General features: G+C 47.6%; 1 protein-coding gene across 1 annotated transcript in view; it reads right to left on the bottom strand.

Moving 5' to 3' along the window:
* DCC (DCC netrin 1 receptor) overlaps nt 1-17,879 on the bottom strand; it is a gene marked incomplete at both ends in the record, with an annotated part of 597,951 nt that overhangs the window by 149,620 nt on the left and 430,452 nt on the right. Inside the window, 2 exons of the mRNA XM_082336600.1 lie at nt 5,346-5,484; nt 6,686-6,834. Of these exons, the coding sequence (XP_082192726.1) occupies nt 5,346-5,484; nt 6,686-6,834 (288 nt within the window). The remainder of the gene's footprint in view (nt 1-5,345; nt 5,485-6,685; nt 6,835-17,879) is intronic.

Here is a 17,879-nt window from a genome sequence, read left to right on the forward strand (position 1 = left end):
GATTACAATTACTTCCTCCACTTTTATATCTTGATCAAATAAAGAAATTGGATGCACCTGCTAAAATTTGGGGTTTGTTTATTATTCACAGACTAATTACACCATTAGAAATTAGAGCAGAACTCATTTTAACCTAGCGTTAGCTATGCAATAAGCAATCAACAGAGACAGATGCATCCAGGGATAACTCGGCTCCTTTGGCTCGCCGTGGGGTGACCCAGCGGTGGAAGAAGCCTTGAATATCCCACAGGAGCCTTGCTGCCTGCCTTGGACCAGGTGTCTAAAGGTAGGCGAGATGAGCCTCACTGCTGGAGACTTACTGATGGGAAGAAGGTTCATAGGGCAAGGTACTCAGGTTTGCTGGGTTTTTTTTCTTTTCTATCTGGTGAAATTAAAAAAAAATATATATATTTATTTTCAGTTGCCCATCAGATGAATCCATGTCCTTTGTGGTTTTGCTGTTTGGTTGTTGTTCTTTAGTCGTAGAGCGGAACGGTCCAGAAGGAATAATGGTTTTAAACTAGAAGAGGAGAGATTCAGACGGGATACAAGGAAGAAATTGTTTACGATGAGGGTGGTGAGACACTGGCAGGGGTTGCCCAGAGAGGTGGTAGATGCCCCATCCCTGGAAACATTCAAGGCCAGGCTGGACGGGGCTCTGAGCAACCTGATCTGGTTGAAGATGTCCCTGCCCATTGCAGGGGGGATGTCCCCAGGCTGCCGTTTTGGGAGAGGCACAGGAGGAGCAGCGGCACTGACCGGGGACAGCGAGCCGGGAGGTGAGATGGCCAGATCCAGGGCCCCAATCCAACAAAGACATGGTTTAGCGGTGGGCTTGGCAGTGCTGGGTTAACGGTTGGACTCGATGATCTTAAGGGTCTTTTCCAACCTAAACGATTCCACGATTCTAAAGGCAGAAACATGTACGCCAGGTAACCGAACCTTGCTGGCGCTGGCACAAACTCCAGCCACCAAACCTTCCCATGGACGTTTCATTACAGCCTGCACTTTTCCCCAACAGGTTTTAGGCCTGACACACCAAAAAAATGCTTTGCATCAGGAAGCTTCTGCGTAATTCTTGCAGGGGAGGAGGAAGAGGAAGGAAACGGCCCGGTACTTCTTCCAAACAGATAAAGATGGATGGGGAAATCTGGGAGGAATTCACTATACCAAGAAGTTGGACTACTGGTCCCATAAGGGACTCTGTCGCCAGCAGGGTCGCGGCCACGACACCGTTCACCTCCGGTAAATTCATGTTTGTGGCTCCGAGCGATGGGTTTTGCTCACGCTCACATGAACGCCCTCGTAGCCTTCCTCGCCCTGCTCTCAGCTCTCGTGCAAACATAGGAATGGCTACCGATATCTGAAAAATATCTGATATCTGAAAAACTTCATAGGCTGTCTCCTGTGTCAATCTCAACTTCAATCTTCCATTTTTATTTACAAAAAAAAAAAAGCATTCATATTATAATTATGGACATAAATTATATTTAAATCAAGTACTCAGGAAGCATGAAATAAGACTGTCTGCCAATTGCTGGGATTAAATGCATTTTGATAAATTCATGAGCATGATAGCTCAAAGCAGTTCTGAAATGGCACGCAGCTTGGCCAAATATTATCTGAGCTGTATTTTAAACTGAAAATTAAGCATTAAAGATACAGTATGTTCCTTGATCTGGTGAACATTGTCTGGGGTCTGTAGCTCCTGCAGCTGGAGATGCCACGCTAAATCCCTTTGAATGGGGTGCATTTCTCAGCCCATAGATTACACCCCAGAGCTTCATGGAAAATTTCTGCCTACAGACCTGCAGGAACTAATAGTACAGGCTTTTTTTTTTTTTTTGCGCAACTACGTACCGTATCATACGCTATACAGCAAAGGATCAGCACGGAAAAAATAACCGGCTCAAGCACGCACACTCTCAAGAGGAAGGCAGACTTAAAAATGATCCTGTCATTTTTACAAGAGGAAAGGAAAGACAGACCAGTCTCCAGGACTTTTTGCCCATTTTTGACATTTACTTCTGTTTCAAACCAGCTTTCAGAAAAGCAGCACGGGAGTTGCTGCCCTTTGAGAGCATCCCGGCTCCTTGCCCGGGGGCTGCCCTCTGGGTTTGGCTACCGATGCGAAAATAAACTGCCAGAGACTGCATGAACCGAGATGTGAAGATGACATGAAGCAAAGACCGAAGGGAGCTGGTTGTGACAAGCAAGGTGCTCCTCATTATGGTTTTGTCCGGTGGCAAAAGCACCGGGCAGGGGCCGGGAAAGGTGGCCAGCGGTGGTCCCGGATGGATGAAGCTGCCAAATCTCAACTGAAGTTGGAGGATGGGTTGCAATCCAAAAATATAGCGGGGCAGGTGGAGGAGCTGCTCTCCTCCGTGGGGAGGGTGGTGGCAGGGGACGCCGGAACAAAGCCTGCCCAAAACCCAGATGTGTAGACGGGCAACTACAGGCTTTCTCCTTCCTTTATCTCACACCTATAAACCAGGACGGATTAAATATCTTTGTCTCTCCCCTCCGTAGGCTGTTAGCTTGCCCGTGCAGGAGTTATTTCTTGCTGTTTTATTGTGCGTCCTTCTAGCAGAAAGGACCTTAACCCTGGGAAAGGTCTCTGCGTGGTACCATAAAAGAAGAAATTGCAGACAGTTTTTGTGCTGCAGACTTGCTTTCTCCGTTCCTTCCTTTCCTCCCGAGCGGCGGCACAGGTAGGACCCACACCACCTTCACCCAGGCTCGGCCAAACCAGGCTCTCGCGGCGGCCCTTTGGCTGCTCTTCTTCGTGCAAGTAACCGAAGTGGTTTCCCAGACCCGAGTAAGGAGGATGAAAAGACATCCTAAAGGGATATTTTCTTCTTTTACGCTTGCTCCAAAAACACAGAGGAAGGCTGGGAAGGCTGCAGCCAACTGACTTCTTTGCAGAGCAGCCTTTTGCTTAAATAAAGACAAAAAATAAATACCATCTTTTTCCAGATTCCCGAAACAAGGGCACCTAAGCACACTCCTGTTTTCTGGAATAGTCTCATGCAAACCTTCTCGTTAGCAATGATTTTTGTTCGCAGACAGGTGAAGCATCTGAAACACTTGCAGAGGCTAATTTTCAGACTCATGAATAACAATCTTTCCCTTCCTCACTTACGGTGACATTTAAAACCAAAGTGGAGTACAGGGCCGCAGTTCTACACTTCACAGTGTGAATTAAATCTGCATACATTATGCAAAATATTCATTTTCACTTGTTTTCCTTTTGTTTTTATAATTATAAGTGTGAAGTAATTTATTCTGCTAAGATCCAGCCTGTATTACAAGGGAAAACTGAATTTACTGGGTAGGCATAAGTAGCACTTGAAAAAATATTGCAGAGGTGTCAAACGTAAAATCACAGTGCCAACCGAGCCGGGGGTCTCGCGGATGAATCCCACCTAAGATGCAGCATGGAATAAAGCAGATTAAAACATGCTGGAGTTCATCAGCTCCCTCTCTTGGGGTTCCCCGCACCCCCGGTGCCCTCCACGTCGCTCTTCGAGGGGTCTGTTTTGGAGGCTCCCAACAGCTCTCCTCCAGTGCCCTTCATCGAGGCGCCTATTTATTTCTGAATTAAACTTAAGGCAGACTGGCTCAGCCTTTTTAAAATGAAAGCACTGCTCCTCCCGACTCCCACGGCCTCCCCGCTCGGCTGAAGCCCCCCCTTTCAGACCACGCTTTCTCCACCGCTGCTTCTCCAGAGGTCAAGGAGATCTGGGGGGGACCTGCAGAGCACAGGGTAATTCAGGGGGGCAGCGACTCCGCCGGGAGCGGGCGGACGCGAGACAGGAGCATCGCTTCCGTAGGGGATGTCACCAACCCCCGTGTGACCCAGGGACACCTGCAGAAGCACCCCGTGCTGCAGATCCACTAAAACAAATACGAGAGCATCTCCAGTGCACGATACCCCCTCTCCTGATTTGCTCCAGGATCTACACAGCTTCTACTAATGCTGCCCAGAAATCGATATTTTAATTGATCAGGTGTAGCATTCAGAAGCAACTGGGTTATCAGACAGACAAAAAATTCCTGTTCTTCACCTCATACAAATTTTCAGCTGGTTTGGGTAGAATAGCAAGGGAGAGTTATCAACTTTGTCATAAAATTAGGTAAATATTTGTACATATAAAAGGATAAATCTCAGTCACCCTGGTTCTCCATTCAATTTTTTTTTTTCTCTAGCATCAATCTACAGCATGGAAAGGAAGAACAGTGAAATTTTTACGCGACTGAGGTGCATGCCACTTATCTGCTACGCTTCTGAGGGGAGAAAAGCCCAGCAAGTTTAGCATACCCAGCTGAAGCCCACGGCAACATAGTTCTTGCCTACTCCCTGATACTATACTCTCATGTAAAAGTCAAACATTTTTTCCCAAGAAAATGACCTTAAATTAGCGATCCAAACCCAGGCCGGGGCACCCCAACTCCCATACCTTGCTTTATTAGCATGAGCGAAAAAGAATTTGTCCAAATTTTTATCAGAAGGAAAATTAACTGTTTATAAATCTGACTCTAAAAGCTTAGTTGACACCTCTTATGCCATCTTTTAATAAAACATTGGTATGGAAAAAGCCCCTCTGGCTGTCGGGCTCAGTCAGGAGCTGGCACATCCCCGAGGCCTTTGGAGCCTGTCTCTGGTCTGGCTTCTGCTTTATGAACTCTCCCCAACCCCACTGCAAGAATTTTTCCTTCATTTTTATGGTTTTTACACTTTTGTAGCACAATGACTCCAAGAAAGTTATTTCTGTTTTAGCCAGGTGTGGGGATCAGGCTCAGTGACTTCAAGAGGAGTCAGGCGTGCCTAAGTTTTGTGGTATCAGACACAACTAAGCGCTTCCGAATACAAAATAAAATCCTGTTTCTCTCTCGGAACCTGCGAGCCACAGGAGCACGGCACGACCTCGGGGAAGGATGCTGCGATGAGCAGAGACTGAAGCCCTGGCACATTTGCTACCCCCGTGTTTAAAGCACAAGGCAAACCCAAGCAGTTGGCTCTCCAAATGCAGCTGTAATAAAATCATGTCTGTTGAAAAGCTGAAAGGATACACCTGTGCCTAACTTCAAGAGAAAATAGAGAGAAGTAGACTATCCTTATCGCTAGACATAGGAATAATGAACCAATTATCCTTGGAGATGAACACCAGCTCAGAGGGTACCGCTGCAGGCAGGTACTCAACCCGATTTCTGTCCTGCACGTTCAATAACCTCCTCGCTTCATTGCTACCTCTTCCAAAATCCGGTGGCAGAAGAAAAAGCCTGATGATTGCAACCGACAAGACGCAACCTGCCCACCCCGGGACCCCTCCATCCCCACTCACCATCCGAAAGCGTGGTGACCGTCACATCCTCGGTGGAGACGCCGGGGCCGTAGCGGTTGTAGGCGAGGAAGCGCAGGGTGTACTCGGTGAACTTCTTCAGCCCCTCCAGCCGGTAGGAGAGCCCGTCCACCTCCACGTTCTAGCACACAGAGACGATAAACCAAGGGGAAACGTGACAGCCAGCGCCACGGCCATGCCGAGGGACGACCGGATTAGAGGCGAGCTTTTCGCTCTTTGAGAAGTAGAGCTAAATCCTTATTTAAGTTGATATAAAAGGCAATTTGTAACAGAGTGGCTTGGTACAGCTCGCTTCTTGGCGCTCGCCCGCAGCTTCAGGATGGAGGGGATTTCAGCGCCTCGGAGTTGTGTTTAGTTACTCAGGGCGCAGGAGAAAAGGGGTTGGTTTTTTTTTTTTTGGTTAAACCAGTTGCTGCCACTCCACAGGTAGGTGATAGGAAAAGAAGAAAATAAAGACAAAGAGGCAAAGGGGAATTTTGGAGAAAAAAAGGAAGTAAAATAAAGAAAGCACAGAAAAAACGGGGACGGTATAGAAGTTCCCATAAGGCTACTGAAGCACCTGCCACAAGACTGCTGATGCCTGTGATTATCATGTGCTACCAAGTCAGGAAAAAAAAAGATATCTCCACTTTCTTCCCTGCACTAGTCTCTACTAAAAACCTATTCAGGCCATACTCTACCCACAGAGCTCATCTCCATCGCTACGGCTGCATTCCTATCAAATATCGGTTATTAAGCGGCCAGCGGGAAGCATCTGAGCAGTTTGCAGCCTGCAGAAAGCACGGTTGCTCGTTTGCCACTCGAAAGCACGTGCTCACGGCAGAGTTATGAGTGCAATTAACTGCACAGCATCGACACCAATTTTTACTATGAGCATCTGTCAGTCTGGAGAGAAAATGCATCATTTCTAGCCTGGATTCGTACTATTTTACCCTCCTACTTGAAAGGAGTTACAAGAAGCAACTAAAAATATATATTCTGCAAAGATCGCACGTAGAAACTGCCATTAATGTGTTGATGGTTTTGCACAATGTAAAGGGGGAGTCTAAAAGGTCTTTGAATGCTCTTTGGCGTTAGTCTGAAATTTCAGCGTAAAGCTGAGGAATGATTAATATATAATAGGCTGCCTCTTCGACCTCCTGAACCCATTTTATACTGGTGAACATTTCTTTCGCTTGATTTGCTCTTTTATCACCGGTCTGTGCAACATTTACCTAACCTGGAGGATTAATCTGTAAAACCTCTCGCTTTGAGCCGTTACAGTGCTCTAAAGACCCGCAGATGCCTACACCGAGTATCTCCTTTCCACAGGGACCACTCACCTGCTCTCTTCCAGTCGCCGTCTCCGTACAGAAGAGCCTGTAGCCTTGAACGGGGCCATTTGCATAGGCAGGGGGATCCCAGGAGACGAGAATCGAGGTAGGTGAGGTAGACACAGCCCGCAGGTTTTCCACCGGCCCGGGAACTTGCACTGCACAGATAGGAAAGGACAGCGTGAAAGCCCCGTTCCAGCATCGCCCACCACTGCAGCCTGGCCCTCAACATGCGGCACGACCAGGGCGCATCTCCGGGGGATGCCGATAACAGCACTTCTTCAGCACCGTACGCCTCAGAAACTCCAAACAAAATAACAAAAGGGATGATAAACCCATGGAAAATACACTGCGGAAGGGCTGTTGCAGATTTAGCAGCGTGAATACATGAAATACCAAAAAGGGTTGTTCCATCTAGGCTACATCTCTGTGCCTCTGGCTCAGAGGATGGACTTCATCTTCAAATTGAATTTCTGGGAAATAATTTGCACAAATACCTAACGCACGCAAGAGATGCATTTACCTTGCGGTAGCAGGAAACCAGAGACACGCAAATCTGATCATCCAAGGCCAGTTCAAGCTAAGGCCTGCCATTAGAGGAGCCATTAGAAAAACCCGCCGGCAAACACCGACGCACAGCCCCACACAACCAAAGTCATCTCATAAACACACTAACTGCGAGCTTAGAGTTGCTTTCATGTGAGGCACCGCTTCGTCGTGCGGGTTTCTGTCCCAGCTCTGTATGTACCAGCTTGCTGCTATTAAATTATAAATTGATTTGGTGCGCCACAGCAGACTCTGGTTTCTTTTAGCAAGCAATTAGCCTTCAACATTCCTCTCCTAGCTTCTACTTACACCATCTGCACATATCGGGCACATGTACCTGTTTATGCTATTTGTTTAATCTCCTTTACACGTTACTTGCTCTATTTTAGCTGCCTGAGGGACCACAGATGACGGCTGAGATGAAGCACGAAGGGCGGTCCTCGGCACGCTCTAACGAACGAGGGAGCCCACAAAGGCTGGCCTTTAGGCTGGTGTTCCCCCGTTTAGCAGTGGCATGAAACTGCTCCTGCAAAGTCACAGGAACCTGGTAGCACGGAGCAAGGCGATGGATTTGGTCAGAAGACATCACACAGCTCTTCACATAAAGCCCTGGGCTGATCTCGGAGCTGATCCGCTTTGAGCACGGGCTGGACCGGAGACCTCTCATCATCTGCAAACCCTAATTTGCCCTTAAAATTTAGGCCTCGGTAGTATAAGCTCCAATATTAACGCGTAGTCCCAGTTCTGCTCTTAAATAATATTCCTGTGTTTGTAAAGTGCCCAGCATTTAGAGAAATTACAGGGCTCATTACAAGCTCATCTTATAAACCAAATAACGACAATAAAAGCGTTAAAATATCCCATCCTTGCAGCTAGTATCTGGTTCGATCAGCTCTGAAAATACAGAGGTTTGCCTTAAGGTTTTAGCCTTAAGTAGAGATCATTTGAAATGCAAAATTTAGATTGCCTTGACGCCAGATCCCGCTGGTGGGTGAAGAAGCACACAAGTCCTCTTCGAATGGCGACACAAAACAATCCCTTATCATTGGTAAGGAAACCATTCTGGGTCACCTTTTGTTATACAGACTACCTTCAAATGCTCCGGTTTCACTCTGAATGCAAAATTATCACACATCAACTCCATCACGCTTTTGGATGGCAGCTTAAATCGCTTATTAAAACCAAAAAAAAAGCTTTTAATAAACTCCTAGAGCTACCAGCAGTACCAGAAAATCACTCCCCGCAGGTCTCTGCTGGACCTAACCCCGGCGACAACTGATGTTTGGAGACGAGGCGCTCTCGAGCTTATCTGTGCCTTCATCTCGAACTCCAGCAAAATTGGCAGGAAAAAAAAAAAAAAAAAAAAAAAAGAATTAGAATTGTGGCAAAAACGTAAAGGTCAAGCAGGAGGTTATTTCAGAAAATCTTCCGCACCAAATAGTACCTTTTTACTTTCAATAGGGAGTGTGCTGTGGCATAAAACAAACTCACAAGCTATTGTGCGACCGGCAGATAACAGAATTACAGCCCTAGAAGAGGCTTTCCGCAAAGTTCCATCCCCATTACGAGGCAGTTTCACGCTAACAGCTCTCTTTAAATCTGTAAGCGTGCGGCGAGCAGCGACAGCCGAGCAGCCCGACCCCGCGCTCCCCGGATCCGTCAAACAGGGATGGCAGAGCCGGCCATCGGAGAAAGCGCCCAGAACCGTCATCAACAAAACACAGATAGCCTTTGATCACAAGTAATTCCAGGTTTAGATGCGACGTAGATATACTTAAAATATTTTTATTTCCTTCGCCCAGCTTTCCTTTTCATTCTATTGCAATATTTCTGACAGCCACACTAATGTGCTTAAGGTCTCAGTATTTTCAGCACACGCTAAGCGTTTAATAATCTCTCCTGATCCCTTCTGTCAAATAATAAGCTGGTGAAAATTGGCATTAAGTTTCAAATCTTTTCCTAAATTCTTTTTTTCTAAACAGCAGAGAGGCCCTAGAACTGCTTTACATTCCATTAAAACAAGACATTAAATCATGTTTCTTCTAAAGGCGGTCTTTTACAACGAACAGCATCCTTTCTCTAAGAAAAAAAGGATAAACGAAAGAGGGCAGGCAGCTGACTGATGCGTTTTCTTTTACCATGGGCTCCACATAATGCTTCGCTATATTCCCAAAACCGCCGTTCCTCTGAGAACGCCCTTCCGCTCTCATAAAAGATCGGTTCAGCGCCTCAGACTGTTTCATAAATACAAGCTACAACAACTGCTTGCAAAGAGTTTGACGCTGCTCTCGCAACTGCCAGTTTTGGGGTTATTTGGTGGAATTACTCCTATTCAGTAGCCGTAAAGGCAATCAGGCCCAAAGCCAGAAATGGTCGAATGCTTTACTTTTTGCTTTTTTGTTTTTCCCAATGCTGATTTTAGAAATATGCATTAACTGCCTTTCTGTTATTGCTAATGTTAGCTGTCGGTGTGGCTAATCTTGTATTACTGGGGTGAATCCACGCTGTGCTCTAAGAATTCGCCTCACACTGCCCCAAAAGCCAATGTTCCTGGGGCTGAAAGATGACGTCTACCATAGGCACCTGACATACACCTTGATTTTAGGTGTATATTCTTGCAGAAGTACCGGTGTTCCTACCATATTCATTGCAGAGCAGTACTGTTGGGTTTCTCATCTGAGCTGGCCCCGGCAAAGAGGGCTGTCCTCTACGTAAATGGTATGTGTTGCGTTTAATCTTCCAGCAGTTCTCAAATCTTACAGACTATGGGCTCTTTTTGGAGCTAACCTCCTGCCAGCAGTCCATATAAACCCAAAGAGGTCATGTGCAGTTGGCAATAGGTGAAGTGCCTCCAGAGAACGTCCATAACTCATTCCCTCCCTCCATCTTACAGAGCAGGAGCGCTGCACATGTGTCCTGTCCTGGCTGCTGATGCACCACAGGGCAAGCTGGGAGCCTCTGGCAAGAGAAACACCGCTCAGATTCATAGAATCATAGAATACCAGGTTGGAAGGGACCTCAAGGATCATCTGGTCCAACCTTTCAATTCATACCTCCAGAGTACAAGTTGAGTCAATGCAGCTTGACTTTGGGGTCAGCAGACCCAGAGGAGCTTATCAGGAGGGCTTCACAGCTTGAAGTGGGCAATAGCTGCTGGGAAGACTTGGCCACTTGTAGGGTATGAGGGCTTTTAAACCTCGAGTAACCCTGCAAAGTTTGATTCATTGTAGGAGCAGAAAGGGCTGGCATCTCTGCATGCCATTGAAAGCATTTATAGAATCATGGAATCGTTTAGGTTGGAAAAGACCTTTGAGATCATCGAGTCCAACCGTTAACCCAGCACTGCCAAGCCCACCACTAAACCATGTCCCTAAGCACCACATCCACCTGTCTTCTAAATACCTCCAGGGATGGGGACTGCCCTGGGCAGCCTGGTCCAGGGCCTGACAACCCTTTCGGTGAAGAAATTTTTCCTAATATCCAACCTAAACCTGCCCTGGCGCAGCTTGAGGCCCTCTCCTCTTGGTCCTATAATTTCTTTATTGAGAGACTCTGCTATTGACCCCATCCATTTTCACTTGCATAAAACCAGACGTCCGTGTAGCCAGCTGCTCCTCGAAACCCACAGGAACACAATTTCTACTCTCATGAGCCTTCACTGCTCTCGCACAGAGATTTCCTCTTTGCTATTGTTCACTTAAACTTTTGATAATAATGGTTAATAAGATACAAGAAAGATACAAGTGCCTAAAATAGGAATGTAGGCAACTACGTCAAAAATTGCTTGGCAACTGCCTGAACATGCTAAATAGCTCTCCCAAACCTGACGTTTTTATAAGTTTCTGAAGCTCTGCCTTCTGCACCCTGGGCCACCCTGCCCGAGCCGGTGGGAACCCAGCTCATACCGAAGCCCCACTGGAGACCCGGGAGAGGAGCACCTGAACTCCACGAGCACAGCTCCGGCATGTAAAGAGTTAGTTACCCCAAGACCGGTGCCTTAAGCTCTATCACAAGACACTGACCTTCTTTCAGAGCTATTGATGGGCTCCAGCCTCAGGCTCTAAGAGGTATCGATGCAGAATTATGCACGGCAGCCGTTGGACAAGCAAGCAGAGTCCTAAAGACCACCTTGAAGTTGAATGCCCAAATCTGAGGTGAAAGGATCATGGTCCTACTTGTTTTCTCTCTTCTTCTGGTCCCAGGGGTCTTGACTTTTGCTGCCTATAGTCCAGGCCAACCTCCCGCCTAATGGCCATGATGCTCCTGCACCAAGTGCGCCATTCAAGGCATTCATGCTCTGAATCCTTTCAGGTAGAAGAGAGCATTAAACCTTTGCATTAAACCTTCCCAGGAGAGAGACCGTTCCACCACCATGCTTTTATAAGGAAAACAAAACCACTTATCCCAACTCAGTTTTTTTAAAGGAATAAGCCTCTTAATTCTGCGTTAGGCTTCCTTGGTCTCCAGCTCTGTGTCAGGCTAGCCGTCTCCATCACGAAAGCTGCTTTTTTAAAACATTTTTCCTAGTGATTCATTCTTCGCTATAATGAGATGCAATGATTAAAATGTTCTTGTTATTACATTTCACTTTTTGTTTAAACAGCTGGTTCTGTGCTGATCTGCACTGAAAACATTTCAAACATAAAACATTTATGAAGCCACTTGCAGTTATTGATAATAGAGTGCATGCTTTGATTGTGCCTTTGATTTTTCCCCCCCCTTCTTTCTCTGTAGTTAACAGCTTTAACGATATTTCATTAAAATCTGGTTCCATGCTGCACAAAAAGATGCAACTTCAGAGAGCCTGCAGGCAGTATAATTATTAACACAGTGAAACCTGCTTCACCGCGCTGGACACGCTCTGAAGACATGACAGTTGTTTGGCAGGACTGCCCCGGCCGCCTCCGGTGCTATCCGCAAGAGCCGGCGTTGGAGTCAGCTCTTAGAAGTAGCTGTCATTTATATTTCCACAGAGTCTTCTGCTTTTCATTAGTTTGCCCTTTAACTCTTCACGTGGTGCCCAGCTGCGCACCACAGATGGATGCGTGAACCTAATATTCTTCGATTTGCTAAGGAACACGGGACCAGGGATGGTGCCACCAAGCAATGCGATGGAGGCGGCTCAGCTCCGAACGCTGCAGCGAAGGGAAAGTGCCTCCTTGGAGCTGCCTTTACAAGAGGAGGTTTGGAAACGCGTCCTCCTCCCCCCTCCTGCTGCGGAGGGGCAGGGGCTCCGGGGGAGGACGGGGAGCTCAGGGGACCTGCGCATCGCCAGAGGCCCCGAATGTGCCAGTGGGGCACAATGCTACAACACAAATTCTAGAAAGTCTGGACCAAGAGGCAGGAGGGAGCGTGGGGTTAGCTTCTTATCCTGGTATCCAGTGATAGGACACATGGGTGTCCTAATGGCTCAAAGCTGTGCCGGAGAGGTTTAGACTGGACATTAGGAAGCATTAGGGAGTGGTGTTCCCCAGGGCTTAGTACTGGGGCCAGTCCTGTTCAACATCTTCATCGATGATCTGGATGAGGGGATCGAGGGCACCCTCAGTCAGTTTGCAGATGACACCAAGCTGGGTGGAAGTGTCGATCTGCTGGGGGGCAGGGAGGCCCTGCAGAGGGCCCTGGCCAGGCCGGGTCGATGGCCCAGGCCACGGGGTGAGGGGCAGCAAGGCTCAGGGCCGGGTCCTGCCCTGGGGGCACAGCAACCCCAGGCACCGCTGCAGGCGTGGGGAGGAGCGGCTGGGAGCTGCCCGGCAGGAAAGGGCCTGGGGGTGCTGGTCGACAGCCGCTGGACACGAGCCAGCAGGGTGCCCAGGTGGCCAAGAGGGCCAATGGCATCCTGGCCTGTATCAGGAACGGTGTGGCCAGCAGGAGCAGGGAGGTGATGGTGCCCCTGCGCTGGGCACTGGTGAGGCCGCCCCTCGAATGCTGTGCTCAGTTTTGGGCCCCTCACTCCAAGAAGGACATCGAGGTGCTGGAGCGTGGCCAGAGCAGGGCAACGAAGTTGGTGAAGGGTCTAGAGCACAAGTCTTATGAGGAACGGCTGAGGGAGCTGGGGTTGTTTAGTCTGGAGAAGAGGAGGCTGAGGGGTGACCTTTTTGCTCTCTACAACGGCCTGAAAGGAGGCTGGAGCCGGGGGGGTCGGTCTCTTCTCCCTAGTAAGGAGTGACAGGACGAGAGGAAACGGCCTCAAGCTGCGCCAGGGCAGGTTTAGGTTGGATATTAGGAAAAACTTCTTCACCGAGAGGGCTGTCAGGCCCTGGCCCAGGCTGCCCAGGGAAGTGGTTGAGTCTCCATCCCTAGAGGTATTTAAAGAACAGATAGATACGGTGCTTGAAGAGATGGTATAGATGGACTTGGCAGTGATAGGCTGATGGCTGGACTCGATGATCTTAAGGGTCTTTTCCAACCTTGACGATTCCATGATTCTATGATTTCTTTACCGAGAGGGCGGTCAAACCCTGAAACGGGCGTCCTAGACAGGTGGTCGATGCCCCAAGCCTGGCAGTGTTTAAGAGGCATTTGCACAATGCCCTTCACAACATGCTTTAACTTTCAGTCAGCCCTGAAGTGGTCAGGGACTAGCAGCTGGACCAGATGATTGCTGTAGGTCCCTTCCAACTGAAATAGTCTAGTCTATTCTTGCCAAATAAGTCCTTGGCCAGAAATGAGTAAAAGAGTGGCAGCAGAAGCAGCTCAACACCTATACAGGCTCATAATAAAGAAATTATAATAAAGAAACTTTAAAAAGCATCGTCAGTACCCAGCATTTCCACTCCCGTGCTTATTTTGCCCGACTTTCAAACATTTCAGCATATATCACTGCGTATCACGTAGCAGCGTGCAGTTCTAGGAATTGAACCGCTGTAACCAACCTGTTAGCCCTGCTACTAAGCTCAGAAAGAGAGCAATATTTTAAATGGTTTCCTCCTATTATTATTATTACAAGATACTGATGGGCTGTATTTGTGGCAGGAAAGCCCCAAGACTGTGGATGGAGGAAGAAGTAGTCTATTGTAACTGTTTGCACCGGGGAGAAAAATCTCTCGGTGAATCAAAATTTATTAAGATTTCGCTAATGTCAATAAGCTATTTGAAAGCAAACATGGGGTGCAAACACCAACGCTAAAATAACGTCATCAAGGAAGAAACAGTTTGCAGTCAGCAAGATAAATTCTTATCGAAAACATGCTTTTGTTACAAAATCCATCTGCTTCTGGGTGTCCAAACACGCCCTGCATTTGTTTGAGGTCTGAAAAATGGAAGGAAAACCTTTCTGAATGGAAGAGCATTTGCAACGGCTGGAGGCCCTGCTATGCACTTACGTGAAATGATAGCATCCGCAGAACTAAAAAGCAACTCCTATTGACTTCAACAGGGACAGAAATTCAACCTTTTATTTTGAGAAACTGCACAGAAAGATAGGTTACGGCAATCCTGGCTCTGGCTCACACTTCCAGAGGGAGCTTGGATAAATAATTTAATGCTTTTATGCTTCAATTTCCTTCCCATAAAATGGCATAATAATATATCTCCTACCCATTCTTTATCTTTCCTATTTATATTGCAAGATTTCTAGGGTAGGAAGAAAGGTCCAGATAAAACAAAGATAAATGCAAGTCAAACGGAACTGAGACAGAATTTCAATTCCTACATCCAAAGCTATTTTAGAAATGCTCGGCAGCAGCCTGTTTTACAGGACATCTTCTCTTCGACCTTCTCCCTCTCATGGTGCTGCGCTTCTGCTCCTGCAGAGGACCAGAGCGGGTACGGCTGAGCACCTCGTACCCTCCTAACCCCCCGTAAGGCAGGTCCCTGATGGGAGCCGAGCGGGATGGTTAATCCAACACCTCTGTGACAAAGTGATGGGCTCAGATATCCCACAGAGACAACTGATATAGAAGGGGTCAATGAACCTACCTGAATTGTTTCAATGATTCGGCACTTCCCAGGAACAGTAGGCTGGAGTGCATCCGTTGCTCAACTGCAGACGTTCAAGAGTCTGTCTTCTGTCTCAGGTCTAGTCCCTCCGTTAAATTGGTAGAAATCACAGCATAAATGGCCTCGATCGTAATTTAGGTCTCTAGACACGGCTGTCCTACAAATAAAACCTGTCTCTCTATAGAGATGGCTTTGTTTCTGATCATAAGGTTTGAGAAGAGCTTTGTACCACCATTCAGTAAAATTTGGTGGTGTTGAATCAGTGGGAAGCACTGAGCAGGTCTCTTCCCAGTGCCAGATCGAGCTCGGTGAAGTTTATTTCATTGCCAGCTCATTGCCAAGAGGGCCAATGGCATCCTGGCTTGCATCAAGAATAGTGTGGCCAGCAGGACCAGGGAGGGGGATGGTGCCCCTGCGCTGGGCACTGGTGAGGCCGCCCCTCGAATGCTGTGCTCAGCGCTGGGCCCCGCACCCCAAGGCGGCCATGGAGGGGCTGGAGCGTGGCCAGAGCAGGGCAGCGAGGCTGGGGCAGGGGCTGGAGCACAAGGCTGGGGAGGAGCAGCTGGGGGAGCTGGGGGGGCTCAGCCTGGAGAAGAGGAGGCTGAGGGGAGCCCTCCTCGCTCTCTGCAACGGCCTGAAAGGAGGCTGGAGCCGGGGGGGTCGGTCTCTGCTCCCCAGGAACAAGCGATGGGACGAGAGGGAACGGCCTCAAGCTGCGCCAGGGCAGGTTTGGGTTGGGTATTAGGAAAAACTTCACTAAAAAGGGCTGTCAGACACTGGCCCAGGCTGCCCGGGGAAGTGGTTGAGTCTCCATCCCTGGAGGTATTTAAAAGCCGGGTAGACGTGGCGCTCGAGGACATGGTGGACTTGGCAGTGCTGGGTTAACGGTTGGACTCGATGATCTTAAGGGTCTTTTCCAACCTTAATGATTCCATGATTCTATGACTGCGGCATCAAGATGTTCCCTTGAGGGACGTAAGAAAGAAGGAAACGGACCTTAGTGCAAAAGAGCTTCCTGCTGCAAAGTATTTCCTACTGGTAAGGTGACATCTTCATCACCGTCACAACTCCCTCCCAGTGCTTACCCATGCCCCTGAGCTGCCATCTTCTCTGCACGCAGGGGAAATCCTGCCTTGGCGAGGGGTGCCAAGGGCGGTCTGTCCGTCCTACACCACTCCTGGTTGAGGGGGATCCAGGCAGGGCCACTGTGCCTCTGCATTACTGTTTGCATCTCCATAAATATGGAGATTTCATGCAAATGGTGCAATGCCTTGATTTGCATAGTTGATTAGGATATGCTCATCTCTTCTGCATTTTTCTTTTTTCAGATAAAAGTGGCTTTAATTTTCTGCTCCTTTTCGGCAAGTCAGTCAAAGCAAAGTATTTTACTTGGCATAATGGTGCCTTTGCCTCTCGGCAAACCTGGAGCAGAATTACAACGTACTTCTAGCCAGCGACACTTATTATTTATAAAAAGAAATGATTACGTGACAAGCACTGAATTCTTCATATCAACCACCTCCAGGAAGCACTAAAAGGCAGGAGGGTGTGCTGCAGACAAACCTCAGAAATGAAAAAATCCCTCTTCTCATTTAGAGCGTTTGGAATATTTTCACTGAAGCAGATTATTTCTGGTAAACATGGTCTTCACAGACATCAAAACATTTGGAAAAAACAGTGACAATTCTTGCTTAGCAAGAAAAAAGAAGCAAAACAATTCCATAATGCTGAAACATCCAGTAATGACATTTTCAAACCGAAATATTTCTTTTCCTAATAATTTTCAAATTACTTTCACTGATATTAGTGTATGCTTTTCACAAGTTTTACATGCTGGATGACAATGAAATATATTGATTCATTAATCAAGAACTGTTTTCACTGTGCTTCAACACACAAGAGATTCCATCATCGTAATTTGCTGTGAACCCCAAACCTGTAGTCCTCACCCTATGCTTGCTACCCTCAACCTATATTTAAAGAGTCCGATGAAAAACACAAAATACTTTTAAAGAAGAAGCACAAAGAGAGATGTTTTTAATAAAAAAAATGCTGTCGCTATTCTTTCACAAGTAAATCTTAAGTTCATGAAAAATGGGCAGAGACTATTGTGAGAAGAAGATCTGTTAAAAACAATAGGAAAAAAAATTTAATGTAACACTATTTAAAATCCCTGGGAAATATCCGTAAGACCCCTCAGCAGGGAAAAGGTGGCCTCCGCAGCGGGATGTGCAGCTGGGATGTCCATCAGACTGGCCAAGGCTCAGCAGATGGGAGGAGGAGGAGGTTTCCCCTGTGTGCAGCCATGGAATGGAGGCATCAAGACCGTGCCGAGAGCGAGGGCTATGGCTGAGCAGGGCGTTTATAGTGGGAAACAGGACCGGATCGTTCTCAGAATGTCACTCAGGCCAACGCCTCTGGAATTCGAGGAAATAAAACACAACTGCTTTTACTGCTCCTGTTATTACTCTCACCAAGGATGCGGTAGCTGATGCTAGGACTTTGAGAGACCTCTGAACGAACATCTCAAAACCGCTCAGGAATCATGAGGGTCGGGGGTATTTTCAAACCTTACTCAAGCAAAAGGGGTTTTAAGTGACAGGACGAGAGGGAACGGCCTCAAGCTGCGCCAGGGCAGGTTTGGGTTGGATATTAGGAAAAAATTCTTCACCAAAAGGGCTGTCAGGCCCTGGCCCAGGCTGCCCAGGGCAGGGGT

The sequence above is a fragment of the Platalea leucorodia genome (assembly GCF_965183815.1).
Source record: "Platalea leucorodia genome assembly, chromosome: Z".
In the NCBI taxonomy this organism is placed as follows: domain Eukaryota; kingdom Metazoa; phylum Chordata; class Aves; order Pelecaniformes; family Threskiornithidae; genus Platalea; species Platalea leucorodia.